Source organism: Embiotoca jacksoni, unplaced genomic scaffold (genome assembly GCF_022577435.1).
Source record: "Embiotoca jacksoni isolate LCO1_2020_lvr unplaced genomic scaffold, fEmbJac1.0.p SCAF_7, whole genome shotgun sequence".
In the NCBI taxonomy this organism is placed as follows: Eukaryota; Metazoa; Chordata; class Actinopteri; family Embiotocidae; genus Embiotoca; species Embiotoca jacksoni.
The window spans coordinates 21,677,712-21,693,916 of record NW_027185425.1 but is presented as its reverse complement, the minus strand read 5'-3'; the positions used below and the strand labels follow the sequence as shown (position 1 = coordinate 21,693,916).

The 16,205-nt window shown below is 41.6% G+C and overlaps 1 protein-coding gene across 4 annotated transcripts in view; it reads left to right on the top strand.

Moving 5' to 3' along the window:
* The first annotated feature begins 1,018 nt into the window (after nucleotides 1–1,018).
* Nucleotides 1,019–16,205, top strand: part of phf14 (PHD finger protein 14) — a 106,937-nt gene continuing 91,750 nt past the window's right edge. For all 4 annotated transcript variants that reach the window (XM_069175895.1, XM_069175894.1, XM_069175893.1 and 1 more), the window contains exons 1-4: nucleotides 1,019–1,109; nucleotides 3,902–4,012; nucleotides 4,501–5,324; nucleotides 6,551–6,683. In XM_069175895.1, coding sequence (XP_069031996.1) covers nucleotide 1,109; nucleotides 3,902–4,012; nucleotides 4,501–5,324; nucleotides 6,551–6,683 — 1,069 coding nt within the window. In that variant the 5' untranslated portion in view covers nucleotides 1,019–1,108. The remainder of the gene's footprint in view (nucleotides 1,110–3,901; nucleotides 4,013–4,500; nucleotides 5,325–6,550; nucleotides 6,684–16,205) is intronic.

Sequence of the window (16,205 nt, the reverse complement as noted above, 5' to 3'; positions counted from 1 at the left end):
GGGGTCATCATAGTGCTGCAATATGAATCCTTCTCTGTAAAGAGGCAAACCAGAGAGGGGAGCATGTCTCTAATGGAGTGCTACCTCTCCTTAGGGTGGAGTCGATTTGAGTGGTCACAACTTCAGCAAGTGAAAGTCAGAATCGTTCTGGACAGTTATGAAAAATACAGACAAAAAGTTATTTCTGCTAAAGGGGCCAGTGTACTGTCTTTTTCTACAAGAGCATAATTACACCTCTCTCTACTTAATTAAATGATTGAAAACATCTTTTGTTTTGTGGTGTTTTTCAAGTAGCCTATCACTCTTTATATCTCGAGGCACAGTTGCAAAGTCAATTGAATGTTTGCTTGGTTGAATATATTTTTTAAAAAAAACAACAACAACAAAAATAATTCCCCCTGGATGTACTTACTTTTTCACATGACAGTAAAGGATAAAACAAAAGAAAAAGGAAAGAAAGTATACCCTTTCAATAGGACTGTTCTGTCTTACAATATACAACCACTAAGTATTCTTACTTGCTCTATAGTATCCTGGCTATATTTTTGCTTTTGAGTATCTCAGTTATCATCTGAGTAATCACTCTCAACATCTTTTGGGAGATTTTGGTCTGACATGACAACTATCAGTTTCTACCTCCACCATCAAAACATCACGTGAAAAACTTGAGCCTGTTTAGAAGTATGTTGTTCGCTCCTCCAGTGGATTTCCACACACGTGGAGAATCTTTGAACACTCAAGTTGTTCTTCAGGTTTAAGGTGAAATAAGATACAACTTTCTTCAATGTATGGTCTTATTATTCTCAGCAGTAGTTGGTTTCATGGTTCAAGGCCTTACACTGTAAATCCGGCTGTCTTTCTCGACACTATGAAATTATACAGTATATGTTCACTATACATTAATGCAGTGACCATGTATAAACTGAAATATGAAATCTTTTTTTATTATTATTATTTGATTTATTGCGCCCATCCTGCATCGTCTTCCTTAACTGTCCCCATGGCAACAACATCTAGTCGTCGATACGTCACTGCTGAGCTCTCCTTTGTCCACATAACATGCTGCTAAAAGGAAACCTGCTTTGTTTCTTTTAGTAAATACGAACTAAGTAAGTTTTTCGTTCCACATTGTGATTTTTTTTTTTCTCTACCATCCAGCACGCATTTGTCCAAGTGTATTTAACAGCACGTCGTTTTAACAACAATGTTTGCAAACTCTAACTGGTGCTAGTTAGCTGCTAAATGGCTAAGCTAGCCTGGGTATGCTATGGGACTAGCACTTGGTGCGGCTACTAAAGCTAATGCTAATTTGTTTTACGTGTAATTTTGCATTTTATTGGGTCGGCTATTGTCTGTCTAATTGGAGTCTCACCCTTTAGTGTCATTCTCGAACATGTGTGCTGGTGCAGCTGAGTTCAGGATTTGAATAACAAAGCCGCAATGTGACGGTAGTGAGTACAGACAATGCTAACAACAACTAGCTACGTCGCATGGTAGAAAACAAGGTGAGGTGTCAGTAAACGTGTTTCTGGGCTTCACGGCTTGACTACGGACATTGAAGGTTGTTCGGTCACAGACAGTTTGTATCGTTATCTGTTTTGCTGCAAGAGATGTGCAGTTTTGTGTCAGCTGCAGAGGCGCAGCGGAGCTCTTTGCTAACGTCCACCGAGCATGCACCTGAAGTGAGTCCAGACTGCAGCATCAGAGAAGCTGTTGGCCGATCAAACCGGGTCGTTTCTCCACTTCAGTGAGACTGAATTGTGCACGTTTGCAAAATGTAAATACACATCAGCCTCGGGGCCTTTCGAGAGCAGAACATGTACCGTTGGATGTGAAGCCAGCTCTTCCAGGTTTTAGCATTGTTTCCTCAACTCAGCTGCTTCTTGAACAGGAAGGAACGATGTGTGTTTTGCTGTAAAACACAATACTCTCATTCTACAACCCCAAAACAGCACATTCAATCCAGAGTCCAAATATGTGACAGTTATTCCTGTTCAGGTTCTGTTGGTTCGATGTTAGACGTGACTTGTGATTGGATCTGTACACAGAAACAAACTGCAAGAATTCAAAAGTAATTGGACGCTGGGCTACTGAATGTTTTTTGGACAGCTGAACTGTGTCGTTTCAATGTTGGTCTGTGCACAAAAAACCTTCATACAAGGCTCCGAGCAGAGCTGATCAGGAGTTGCCATTAAGGTTCAGGTGGATAGAGTTGTCTGAGCTGCCCTGGAAATACTAGTAGTGTCCATTAGTGACATTTACGAGACACCCAGTGGCTTACCACTAAAGCTTCATTCATCATTTGATGTTTGGGTGATGGCATGGTCAAGGAGCCTACACTGTTGCTGGTGTGCGTCTTTTAAAATCTGTGACTCCACTGGAGTGCTATGTTATGTTATAAGTACCTACACAGGTCAATCTGTATTACAAAGTAAAAGGAAACAGTTGCAGCGGGGAATACGATAAACTACTGATCAGGTCTGATCAACTATGATACATATTGTTAGTGTGACCAGGGTGCTATCATCGTGGGAAATTGGACAAGGAAATAGCTTTGTGCCTAAAATTTCAAAATCATGAAAGTTAAAGGAGTTAAATTTATGACACGCTTTATTTTATATATTCATATATTTCATATATTCACAGTTAAATTCTGAATTTGGACAGAGGTTAAATTTATGACACGCTTTATTTTATATATTCATATATTTCATATATTCACAGTTAAATTCTGAATTTGGACAGAGGTTAACTTTATGATACGCTTTATTTTATATATTCACAGAGGAATGACAGAATAGATTTTCTTTAATCTTCTTTTGAAAATCTTTAATAGTTGTGACCGCTGAGGAGTTAGTGTTTGGTCTACTTATAACATGAACTAGTAATGACCTTTAAGCAACACAGGTTTTACATGGTAAAGAGCAACAATATTTTATAAGAGGAGGTTCATTTTTGTTTTGCAAATGAGGAGGTTATTTTTTAGGTTTGCTTGTGTGTTTGTCGGAAGGATTACGGAAAAACTACTGGGCGGATTTTCATGAAACTTGGTGAATGGTTGTAACATAAGACGGAAGAACCCATAACATTTTTAAATTGATCTGAATCATGGGGCGGATCCACAAATTATTTTTCACTTTCATTAACATTTCAAGGTAGGGCATTTGGCCAACTAAACGCCATAGATTTTCAAATACAGTTAAATACTGACAAAGCATGGGCCATTTTAGAAATATAATGACCCAGTCTTACTTGCCCAAACTTAATACAGCAGGCAGGTGTTATGGAGTACCAGAGGTGGACTAGGACAGAAATTGGATTTATCTGGTGAGACTGGACAGCCCGCATCACGCTCTCCTGTGCACTCTTGACGACAGGCAGACAGAGAGGGTTGATAAAAACGTTATGGCTTTTTTGACTGTCCACCGGCTTATCTTCTGTTTGCCTGATGGCTAGTATATCACTGTGGAGCACTCAGATACAGTGGTTTCATGGTGGAGAACAGGAACCGGTACAAATGTTATATCCTGTTACATTTACCTCGATTTTTATTCTGTCATTTTTATTGCTTACCCTGTATCTCTGCATGCTGCTGTTGTGGAAACATTTCCCTTTGTGGGATCAATAAAGTCCGTCTGTCTGTCTGTCTGTCCGTCCGTCCGTCCGTCCGTCCGTCCGTCCGTCTATCTATCTATGTATCCTCACAGTTCTAAATATATCCTGGCGTACTGTTTGCGTTTGAAGATTTGCATATCATAGAAGGATGGTCTATTGGCCTTGGTGTGCTCTTCTATTAATAGTTCTGTGCAGCTTGTCTTTGAACTACAAAATCAGAATGTTTTATCCTGCTTGTTCAAATTTTGTATTTTCATGTTTGTTTTCTGCAACTCTCCTTTGTCAGTGGACCGCAGTTTGAAGCGAAGGCAAGTGAAGCCACTTGCTGCCTCTCTCTTAGACGCCTTGGATTATGACAGCTCTGATGACAGTGACTTTGAAGTGGGAGACGCCTCAGGTAACCATGGATTTTGTAATGTCTAGAAAATGTTAATACATAACATGTTATTCATTTCTGTTTCAAATGAAATAATAAAAAGGTTTTACATTGTTAGGATTTGGAGCAGGCCAACTGAAATATCAGTGCACTTTCAGACAAATCAATATCTACGCTATGTCACCGTGAGATAGATTTTTTTTTTTCCCTCTTGGATTGTTGTTTGTTCGAAGGATTTTTTTCAAGGTAAAAACGAGGGAAATAAGGAAGAATGACAGTCTCATACTAATTGATTTATATATCTATGTCTCACAATTTTTTAGCAAAGAACTACCCAACTCAAAGCAAATACCAAGACGATGCATCTTAAAATGTACTGTATACAATTTCAGTTTGACTTTGAACACACCTGCACGAATGTCTACAAATGCCGGGAGCAGCAACCAAACCTTTCAGGGTGACCTCATTGTTACTCTTTTCTCTGTTGTCATTGTTCTGTGTTCTGACAGGGTCAGATGGCACAGGCAATGGCAGTGATGACGAAGGGTCCAAAGCGAGCGCTGCAGGTTCAGAAAGCGACTCGGACAACGCTGCTTCTGTAGACGATGGTATAGATGAGGAGGAGGCCAAAGACCTGGCTGCTGAAGACAACTTATCTGAGGATGAGGAGAAGGGCAAACAGCACCTGTCCTCAGACAGCTCCACCAAAGACACCCCCACTGTCACCCCACCCAAAGGCAGACGCAAGAGCAAGAAGATGTCAGAGCCAGAGCCAAAGCCAGAACTAGAACCAGGACCAGAGTCTGAGCAAGAGCCTGCTGGAGCTGCTGAAGCTGCTGGAACCGGATCTACCTCTACGTCCGGGTCTGGCAACATGAATACTGAAGAATCTCAGGCTGAGCCCAAGAAATGGAATTTCCGCAGGAACCGTCCTTTGCTGGATTTCACCACCATGGAAGAACTGAATGAGATGGATGACTATGACAGTGAGGACGATAACGACTGGAGACCCACGGCAGGGAAGAAGAAAGGCAAAGCAGCTGCCCAGAAAGGAGGCACAGAGGAAGAGGGTGGTGGAAGTGCCAGTGATGATGACAACGACGACGACGACGATAATGATGACGATGATGATGATGATGATGATGACGGCGACGATGATGATGATGACGATGACGACGACGACGATGATGACAAGGAAGATGGTGATGACAACAACAACAGCAGCAGTGATAGTGACAAAGAGGTGAAGAAGCCCAAGAAGAAGACAAAGAGCAGCAGTGCTTTTGATGATGAACTAACAAATGACAGCATGTCCCAGGGAAAAGGCAATGAGGTGAGTGCAACTAATGTCTTACAGGGTCAGATCAGTGGCCTGAGGCATGTTTCATCAAGCAAGATACTAGTTAAGCTGACACTTTTGATTTTCTTCAAATTCATATAAATACTAGGTCGAATGGCTATGTGTAAAGTGAGTATGAACTCGGGCGTTCTCCTCGAGATCATTGTTTTGGTTCTACGTCCTATAAACTACACTTTCATCACATCATCACCTGCCAAGCTCCAAACAGCAGACAGACACAACTAAACAGACATTAAATCTGAAGGTATTTTATAGTATTTCCACCATGTGGCAGCTTATATATGTGTCAATGGGAAACTTTTAGTGCACAGGATCTTATTTCAGTGTTTGCCCTGCTTCCATTTGGTAGCGGTGCACCACCGCTGTTGAAATAGGACCGCTGCAATTTTCTTTTTCTGGAGTAGAAGACGACTTCGTCTTGTCTCTTTAAAAACTAACATTATATTACCTGGCTCTACGGATGCCTTATATCCAAGTCAGTTAACACACCTGTGAGTAAAGCATATAAACTTTGTGCTGAGTTGATAATGAGAGCATAACGATTGTAACAACAAGCAGCAGGTAGATGTCCACATTGAAGCAGCAAAGGTGATCTCGTTTCCAGGAATATAGTTCATCGAAGCGAAAGCAGTCCTGCAGCTTCACGTGAGTGTCGTACAGTAAAGTTACAGCAAATACACTCATTTGATAGGAGGACAAGGTGACACAGCTTTGGTAAAATTGGAGAATATATTGGCGGAAAACCAATACTGGGTGGTCGTGATCTTCGATCCTTCAGGTGGCACTGCATTAAAAACCGGCCACGATTCTGTCGTGGAAATTATTGCATAGGCTCAGAAACAATTCCAAAAACAATTGTCTGGAAACACAGTTAATTGAGACATCCACAAAAGCAGGTTAAAACTACCATGCAAAAAAACATTTATAAACATGATCCAGAAGCGCCGCCTTTTTATGGTGCTCCATTTTACCAAAACACAATATGAGTCACAGTCAACATATAATCCAGTGAGAGGTTTAGATGTTATCAGCGGGATTCCAGGAGAATGCTTCTGATTCAGTTGTAATCGACTTAGCACAGTGTCCATGAGCATTGTATATGGGATTTACTAAGTGCCCATATCTGGATCTTTGGTCAGAACAGAGGGATGAGGCATTGATAAGTGGCTTTACTGTGCCTCTGTTCTTTGATTCCCCAGGATGCTTTGCTCGACCGGTCCCAGACCTGGAGCACTCAGCACATCCTCATCTGCTGTGTTTGTCTGGGTGACAACAGCGAGGATGCAGATGAGATCATCCAGTGTGACAACTGTGGGGTGACGGTACACGAAGGTAAGCCGCGGAGTTCGTCCAGCTGTGTCCAAATATGGAAAAGAATCATGCCTACATCAGTCAAGCAACAATCCAGATATTTGTCACAAGTACTTCTTAAAAGGACACTCTTCAGAATCACTGTTCACGATATTCTAGGTCCAAAAAAATTAAAAACAACATCAATTAAAAACTGAACTTTGACCTCAGCTAACCTCCTTACCTCCTTGGTGAGCTTATCAGGCAGTATTTACTGCCAGGCTGTTTATCAATCTCCTGTTTTGACTTTTAATTCTTAGACCAACAAAAAGGTGAGTCCACTGTATTAAGTTAAGTTTTTTTTTACAGTGGTGAAAGTAAGTACTGACATCATTATCATCATCTTGCTGATGAGTTATATTTAATGTTGTTACAACAATTTTTTTCTCTTAATTCGATTGTAATCTTTTTATTCTGAAGTTTTTTTTAATTCCTTTTGTTGGTTTTAAATTGAGTCAGGAATATGCGTGGAAAGAGACAGCTCAGCTCACATTTTTAAAATTTCGGTGTTGAATAATATGCACTGTTCCCTATGCAATATGCAAATACATTTATAAAATGAAGAGATTCCATTTAGCAAAGGTCCGGTATTCTGGTTTACTGCAATATTTTACTGGGACACTTCACGGAAGTGACAAGTCAACATGCTGCTTAGATTGCTCCATGGCAGAAAAACGGTTTCAAACACTTTTCCTACCTTATTCACATGATATTTTATTTTTCAGACACATATTTCTGACACTGCAGTTGTAATGGCTCAGTTTTCATAGTGTTTTATGAGTAACCGAGCTGATGGTGGCTGTAACGTGTACAGAACGGTAGCAGTTCACTGTGGATCACAAAGACAGGGAAGGAGAAGATAACTAGCAATCATGGATGTATACAGGAAATTAATATAAAAAAAAATATATTTGTTGAATGGTAATGGGGAAAAAAAGTAAATCTGAAATAATCCACAAAACAACTTTAATTTAACCCTTCTGGGACTTTTTTTGTACCCGGACCCATATAATGATATTGGGTAACACCAGAACTCTGTTAGTTCTTATACTCACTAACATACTCATCATCTTACCCATTGAAGATTTGTTTTGTTTCACTGGTCATTTTGACCAGAAGACAGCTATTTAGGTTAGGGTCAGGTAGGTTAGGTTAGGTAGTTACTTTATTAATCCCCAAGGGGAAATGTTTTCGCTACAGCAGCATACAGGAAGCAATAACATAATAATAGAATAATAAAAAGCAATAAAATAGCAGTAAAAAATATAAAATATAAAATGCACAGTATATACAGTACAGTATATATCTATATATATTATATACAAACAACCAAGAAACACAGACAACAGTGTTATTGTTGTGTGATGGATTTTGCCAGAGGTGAGTTATTGTACAGTCTTATTGCGGTCGGCAGGAATGATCTCCTGTATCAGGAATGATCTCCTGTATCTGGAATGATCTCCTGTATCTGGAATGATCTCCTGTATCTGGAATGATCTCCTGTATCTGGAATGATCTCCTGCATCTGGAATGATCTCCTGTATCAGGAATGATCTCCTGCATCTGGAATGATCTCCTATATCAGGAATGATCTCCTGCATCTGGAATGATCTCCTGCATCTGGAATGATCTCCTGTATCAGGAATGATCTCCTGTATCTGTCCTTGTGACAGCGGAGCTGGAGGAGTCTTTTGGAGAACGTCCTCCTCTGTCCCTGCAGCAGGTGGTGGAGAGGGTGGTTAGGATTATCCAATATGGATAATAGTTTGTTCAGCGTCCTCCTCTCCACCACCTTTTCCAGGCTGTCCAGTTTGCAGCCGATGATGGAGCCGGCCTTCTTAACCAGTTTGTTAAGTCTGTTGGTGTCTCCAGCTCCAATGCTGCTCCCCCAGCAGACTACTAGAAGTACAGTTCACTGGCCACAACAGATGGTAGAACATCTCCAACATCTTGCTGCACACATTGAAGGATCGAAGTTTCCTCAAGAAAAAGAGTCAACTCATCCCCTTCTTGTAGACAGCGTTGATGTTGGTCTTCCAGTTCAGTCTGTTGTCATGGAGACACCAGGTACTTGTACTCCTCCACCATGTCCACCTCCTCTCCCAGAACTCTCAGCGGTTGTGGAGCCGTCGTCTTCCTCCTGAAGTCGACCACCATCTCTCTGGTCTTGGCCACGTTCAGGAGCAGATGATTTCTTCCCGCCCACTCCACAAAGTCCTCCACTACTGCCCTGTACTCGTCCTCCCGTCCATCCCTTATACACCCGACCACTGCAGAGTCATCAGAGAACTTCTGCAGATTGCAGGACTCTGAGTTGTACTGGAAGTCAGTGGTGTAGAAGGTGAACAGGAAGGAGACAGAACAGTTCCCTGTGGAGCTCCAGTACCACTGACCACCGCATCAGACAGCACACTGCCCAGACGGACAAACTGTGGTCTGCCTGTCAGGTAGTCAGTGATCCAGGAGACGGTGGACGCGTCCACCCCCTCCACCCCACACCACCTGCAGCTTCTCACTCAGCAGCAGTGGTTGGATGATGTTAAATGTACTGGAGAAATCAAAGAAAGTGATTCTCACAGAGTCACCGGTTCCATCCAGGTGAGACTGAGCTCGTTGCAGCAGGTAGATGATGTCATCGTCCACTCCCACATGAGGCTGGTACGCAAATTGCAGAGGGTCCAGTGAAGATTTCACCAGCGGCCTGAGGTGTGCCAAGACCAGCCTCTCCAGCACCTTCATCACATGAGATGTGAGGGCAACCGGTCGGTAGTCGTTGAGGCCGGATGGAGTCGTCTTCTTAGGGACTGCAACCAGGCAGGACGTCTTCCACAGCACCGGGACCTCCTCCTGCTTCAGGCTCAGGTTGAAGAGGTGTTGTAGGACCTCAGCCAGCTGGACGGCGCAGGTCTTCAGGACCCCGGGGCTGATGCTGTCAGGTCCTGCAGCCTTGCGCTGGTGGAGTCTCTCCAGCTGTCTCCTAACCTGGCCAGTCGTCACAGAGGGGGGCGGGGGGTGGGGGGGGGTCATGGTGTCGATGGAGGAAGAGCCCTTTGAGATTGAGGGCTCTATGCAGCTCACCAGGGGGGGCAGAGGGGGGAGGCAGCAGAGGTGTTTGGGAGGTGTAAAGTGTGGAGGAGACAGATGAGGGTGGTGAACTAAACCTGTTGAAGAAACATTTAGGATGCTACGGGAGCTGTGTACTCTCTGAAAACATGTCTGACAAAACACAGCTTGTGTTGATACTGACAACATGTTCTTGTAATTTGCACGTGATATGCAACTCCTCTTGTGTAGATTTGCTGTTTTTTTTAAATGACAGCAGGGAGGACATTTTTCTTTTTCTTATATAAACATAATCTGGTAACATGGAAGGATGAAGTGATTTCCCTCTTAGGCCTTTCCTGTAAGATCCTGGATCTTGTGTCGTTGTGTTAGTAAAACTGTGTAACACAGATTTAGGAGGGAGTAAACTTCCTCTTGCAGCTTTATCAGCCGAGTGAGTCTGACTGCTTGGAAACAAAATCAATGACTTTGTGAGTCATCACTTTTGGATTGGAGTTGTCTCACACATCCATAGTTGAGGCTGACCATGCAAGGGGGATCGATGTGACACCACTCAATTTCTTTATTCAGTTATTTCCGCTCTTGTTGTACCCTCTGGTGTTTTTAATCACCTTAAAAAAAGAAAGAAAGAAAAGAAAAGCTTCTCATCAGAATCATGTGTTTCCTGCTTTTGAATTCGTACAGTTTTGGAGGAGTTTTTCTCTGAGTGGGTCTTCTGTTTTCTCATGCATATGCATACAGACTGGTGGTGTGATCCACAGCCCTATCAAAGGTGTCTGATCAAAAGGTGGCGGTAATGCACCGAGAAACACAGTAATGCAACAACAAAGGCAGGAGAGCAGAAGACTGTGTGCGAGTAATTAAATATGGAATGAGTGCTAGATTCAAAAAGTGCAAGCGTTTTATGAGGAAGGAATTACATTCATCATCACAGTAGGCAAACCTCAAGGAACAACACAATCCATCTGGTTGTTTTCTTTGCTGTGTTTACGGCCTGGAAACCCTGTTCGCATTAACGTCTGCTCAGCCCCTCTGAAGGGCGGACCAATCAGCGACCACTGCTGGAGGCTAAGTGCGATGGGTTTAAAAAAAAAAAAAAAAAAAAAAAAAAAAAAATCGATTTTCCGATTTGAATCCATCTTCACTTGAATAATGTAATATCAATTCATAAATCCCACATGTTTAATAATGTTAGAAGTCTGTGGAAAGGTAAGATTCTTGTGATTTAATTGATACCATTTCAATATACGATCACCCCAGCAGGTTCAGTAAACAGCTTTGTCAGACCACCAAGGAACAAACAGACGATTACAGAATTGACGCAGCTCGCCTATAAAGTCTGACAGTCCTGTAATGATCCAACAGCAAGTGGTCCTTTTAAGTCAGGAAAGGTTGAGTACATCCAATCCAGTGAAGTATTTAGTAAAAAAAAATATATTACATCCATAATACACACGATCCGCTGTTGCATCATCTCAAACTTCCCAGCAGGTGTTCCTACTTTTTTGACATAGTTAAAGTTAGATTGTGTCTTGGTCTTGGTCTTGGTCTTGGTCTTTGCACTGCTGGTTTTATTGGCATCTCACTGAGCCAGTGGGAGCTTCCATATCCTTTTACCGGCCTACAATAGCCAACTAAAGTCTGTATCAAGCAGAGGTGTCAGATCCAACCAATCGGAAGTCATATTGGCGATGATTGACGCTTTGAATAGCCAATAAGATTCTAAACACGAGTATATGCGGCTTCAGTGGGCGGGGTTTGTACCAGGGAGAAAGAGAATCTCGTTGTTGCATAAAAGGTGCAGTAAGGTAACTGCTTTGGGGTCTATTCTTAATGGACACATTCATATTTTAAATAATGCACTATGTTAGAGGGTTCCTTGTACAATATACAGAGTCAGTTCTCTGAGATTTTGTTTCATATCCAAGCAAAATTGGGATTGTAACTTAAATATCCCTAATTGAATTGTTATCAATATTGAATTCAATCACATCGGAAAACGGAAACCAATTCGAATCATGACTTTCCGAATCGGAACTGAATTGATTTAGGAAATCAGTGGTTGTACCCAATACCCAGCCCGATATGACGGTGAAGTCAAGTGTCTTCATGCCACTCTAACAGCGATGGTAATAACAACTATTCTTGTGAATGCGATATCTCAACAACGGCTTGAAGAATTTTCTTCAAATGTTCACTTGGTTCCAAGGATAAACTGATTAAGTATGAAGGTCAAAGGTCAAGGCCAGTCCTCAGGTCTGTCCCATCCATCTGTCTGGTTCTCATAAATATGATATTTCGAGAATACCTTGAGGGAATTTCTTCATTTAGCATTTAACTACATTTTTCACTTGGCCTCAAGGATGAACTAACAAGATTTAATAAAGGTCAAGGGTCACTGTGACCTCACATGTGTCCCGTTTTTGTGAAAGTGATACCTTAACAACACGCCTACTGGCAGTCAACTCTTTTGGCCAAGCATGTGAACATCTATAAAGATGACTTTAAAGCCGTGCCCACACAAACTCTATGAACAGATATGGATGTAAACTAAACTTGACTGAGGCATAAAACCGCGAGGTGGTAATTCTAGTTTCTAAATGTAATTTCAGCAGTCTCTGCACATGTAGTGGTCAATGCCGATTGGTTAAAGGCTTTTTTAGGTCTTGACCTTATGATGACCTTTGTTATTATTTGGTGCAAAATAAATATAATTTTACAATTGTCATTTATGATATACACAGACTTAAATAAATGAAATGTGTGTTTCGTCATCGTGGTGCAGTAATAAAATCCTCAAACACTGCAGGTGTGTGTGTGTGTGTGTGTGTGTGTGTGTGTGTGTGTGTGTGTGTGTGTGTGTGTGTGTGTGTTACACAGCTCTACCCTCCTTTCCTTCGCCTTTTGGTGAAAATTGGTTTGTCACGCATACGAGCAGTAGGCATATTTGCTGCCAGGTTTTAGGTTTCCGTGAGTTGGCAGGCTTTTTCTTCTGTGGAGCTGCATTTAGTAGAAACAGCTGATGCTTCATGGCAGCATGAGTTTTGGATCGGGGGGCTCCTTGACCGATGATTAACCTTATACGTGTTTGGGAGTAGTCCTTTTTAACAGTGGTTGATCCACATTTTTTTTTAGCATTGAGTTGCTGGATTGTGAATGTGTGACGTGATTTTTCATGTTTTTCAGATTGTTTTTCTGTGTTGTTCTTTATCAGGATAGATCCAAGGCAAATGGTTGCAGTTGTATTCATTTAGAATTATTTTTTTCTTTCTGACGCTGTGATATTGAGCATTGAAAATATGAACAGATTAGGTTACATGATCAGTTACCATGCTCACATATTCTCGTAATAACACATTGAATTGCACTAACACAGTCGCCATCACTGGGAATGGCTGAACTATATCAGGACTCAGACTTGAAGCACCAAACACCTTTGAGGTAAAAGCAGCACTTGTTAGATTATCTCAGGCTGTCCAATTTACACACTCTTTTTGTTTGACACACACACACACACACACACACACACACACACACACACACACACACACACACACACACACACACACACACACACACACACACACACACACACACACGCACGCACGCACCCACAAACACACAGTAGTGAAGGGTGGGAACAGTCCTAATCAGTAATTCTCCATAGGCAGACACGAGATATTAGGAGCAGGTCTTAAATTTATCTTGTTCGTTTGGCTGGTTGATATTTTCTTCCTCTGAGACACGTTTAATCTCCCTGAAAAGACACAGAAGGGAGACTAAGTGGTTTGCAGTGGGGGCTTGAGAGAGACGAGGCGGTGGCAGCACTTGCGGACAGTTCTTATCTTCCTCTCCAAGGACATGAATAGTGTTCCTTTTTTCTGGGGCAGTAAAAATATTGAACTTAATTCTAGCAATAAATGTGGTGTTCCTATGTACTTGTGCTCTCAATAGATAGATCTATTCTATTGGAGGTTTAATTCCATCACTCAACAATTGTTTTGACAGGATCTTGCTTGAGATTTACACAGAGAACATAATGTGATTGGATAATGAAGAGTGAATCTTGGATGCATTGTTCCTCACATACTCTGTAATAGTAACATTGGTGAACAGCTTTACATTGTGAGATATTTGAGATTGTTTTGTTGAAGAAGGAAGCCACTTGATGGAGTATAGAAAGCGACAAAGTCCTCATAGAGCGTAGGTGAACTTCATGGTAACATATTCTTCTGCAAAAACATGTAGATCACATGAATAAATGAGGCATTATGTTTGCTGATGTCTATTTTCTGCACAGTGCGACTCTCCTTTCTTCCTTGACTGCCTGTCAGAATCAGCAGTGGGTGCCACACACACGGATGCAGCGGGGAAAACAAAACTGATACTATCATCATCTCAGTGAAATGAACCTGAGCTTATCCTCGAGAATGGATGTCCAGTTTATAAAAAAAACATGAATGCAAAGTTTCTGAAGGAGAAAACACATCAACCATCTTTAAGAATCTGTCTGAGCAGATCGTAGTATGTGTCCCATTTATAACTTTAATACTGAACAATTTTTTTTTTCCACAAACCGGTTCGGGGTCCTGACATCAGTGAGTGAGTTTAATGTACAGACAGCTCTGGTTGACCTGAACGCACCTTCAGTAAATTGTAAACGTTTTTGATAATCATGTAGAGCACTTGAGATGGTACCTCAAACAATGTAACTCATAAAAATAATAATTAAATACTATATACAGTGACGCTGTCATACTGTGAAATTTTCTGAGATGGTTATTTTTCTGTGAAAAGCTCCTGACCTGTACCACTGACTTGACTTCAATTCCAGTTCCTGAATGATTTTGAAACCAATTTTGTAAAATCCATTTTACAAAAAGTAAAACTACATTACCTCATTACAATATACCCTTTTTTTTGTTTTCATACATTTTAAAGGGAGAGAGTGTAACACAGGTTTTCTTCTGTAGCTATAATTTACAGATGTCCCCTAAATGCCTTGCACACAGACTATGAGTAGACGATACATTTTACAGATGTCCCCTAAACGCATCACATGCGGACAATAAGTAGATGCTAACTAGGTGGCTGCACATAGTGAGGCCTCTATTTCAGAGGAACTGTAATGAACGCAACTCAGACAGATATGTGGCGAACAATCATCTCTCTAAAGAGGAGTTGGCATTGCTGCCTTACATCAAGAAGGTTGTGGGTTCGAAGCTCAGCCAGGCTGTTGCTATGTGGAGTTTGTATGTTCTCCATGTGTCTGCGTGGGTTTTCTGAGTACTCCGGCTTTCTCCAACCATCCAAAAATCTGCATTTTAGGTTCATTGTTGGTCCTAAATCGCCCATAGGTGTGAATATCAGTGTGAATTGTTGCCTGTCTTACTGTGGTGGTCCTGTGATAGACTGGCGACCTTTGTCCAAAGTCAGCTGAGTAAGGCTGCAGCACCCCGGTGACCCAGTTCAGGATGAAGTGGGTATAGATGATGGATAGGATTCTCTCACCAGGTGATGTTATTGTATTCACTGCAATTCACTGCAGTAGTTGTACAGTTCATTGCTCCGCTGATTATGTGCGGCTATGCTATCTAATAAGGCCCGACTTCTCTATGGGGCTGTTAAGCTGATGTTAAGAAATATAATATATTTTATTTGGGACCGTTTGCTGAACAAATCAAGCAATGTGGCGGTTTAACCTTTGTATCTGAGAAATAGTGATTTGTTTCTTTTCTGTTTAAAGACTGGCTCTCTAGAAAAAAATTAAAAACTTGATATTTCAATATTAAGGGATAAATATTTGTTCAGCTTATTTGAGTACTTTTGAGCAGGAAAGCCTGGAGATAACATCATGCCCCCTACTGAGAAGGAGTAACACTCAACATGGAAGCTCATTTTAGAGATCACAACCTGCTTTGTTGGAGGATCAGACAAGGTGAAACAAGGACGGGCTTTAAGTCAGAAATGAGAGATGAGCTGTCAGTATCTGCAACCCATTGGAGTCTGTCTTGTTGCTTTGATGTTCTCACACTGCCGGGACACCATCACCTCCTCTCAGACAGAGGGAGAGGCGGACATGAAAGGGGGGCGTACAGGACCTGGGTGAGGGATCAAAAGCTGGAATGAGCAAGCATCTACACAGAGTCCTGTTCCTACCGGCCTGCCCTTTCATTATCTCACTCACCAGTCATATCGGCACACATCGTTAAAATGGCACACGTTCTTAGCCTGCTTTCATTTGCCTCTGACTTTAAATGCCAAAGAAGGTCCTTTTTGTCACATGTTCAAGCTCTGCTGGGTGTCTTTTATTTATTCAGGTGTGTGCTACAAGTCCCTTATTTTGTCTTTGTCTTTGGAGAGCAACAATATCAATGAGAAGTTGCTGTACAAAAGGTGAATGTTAATAATACATCGCCATCGAGATGCAATCCTCACGTG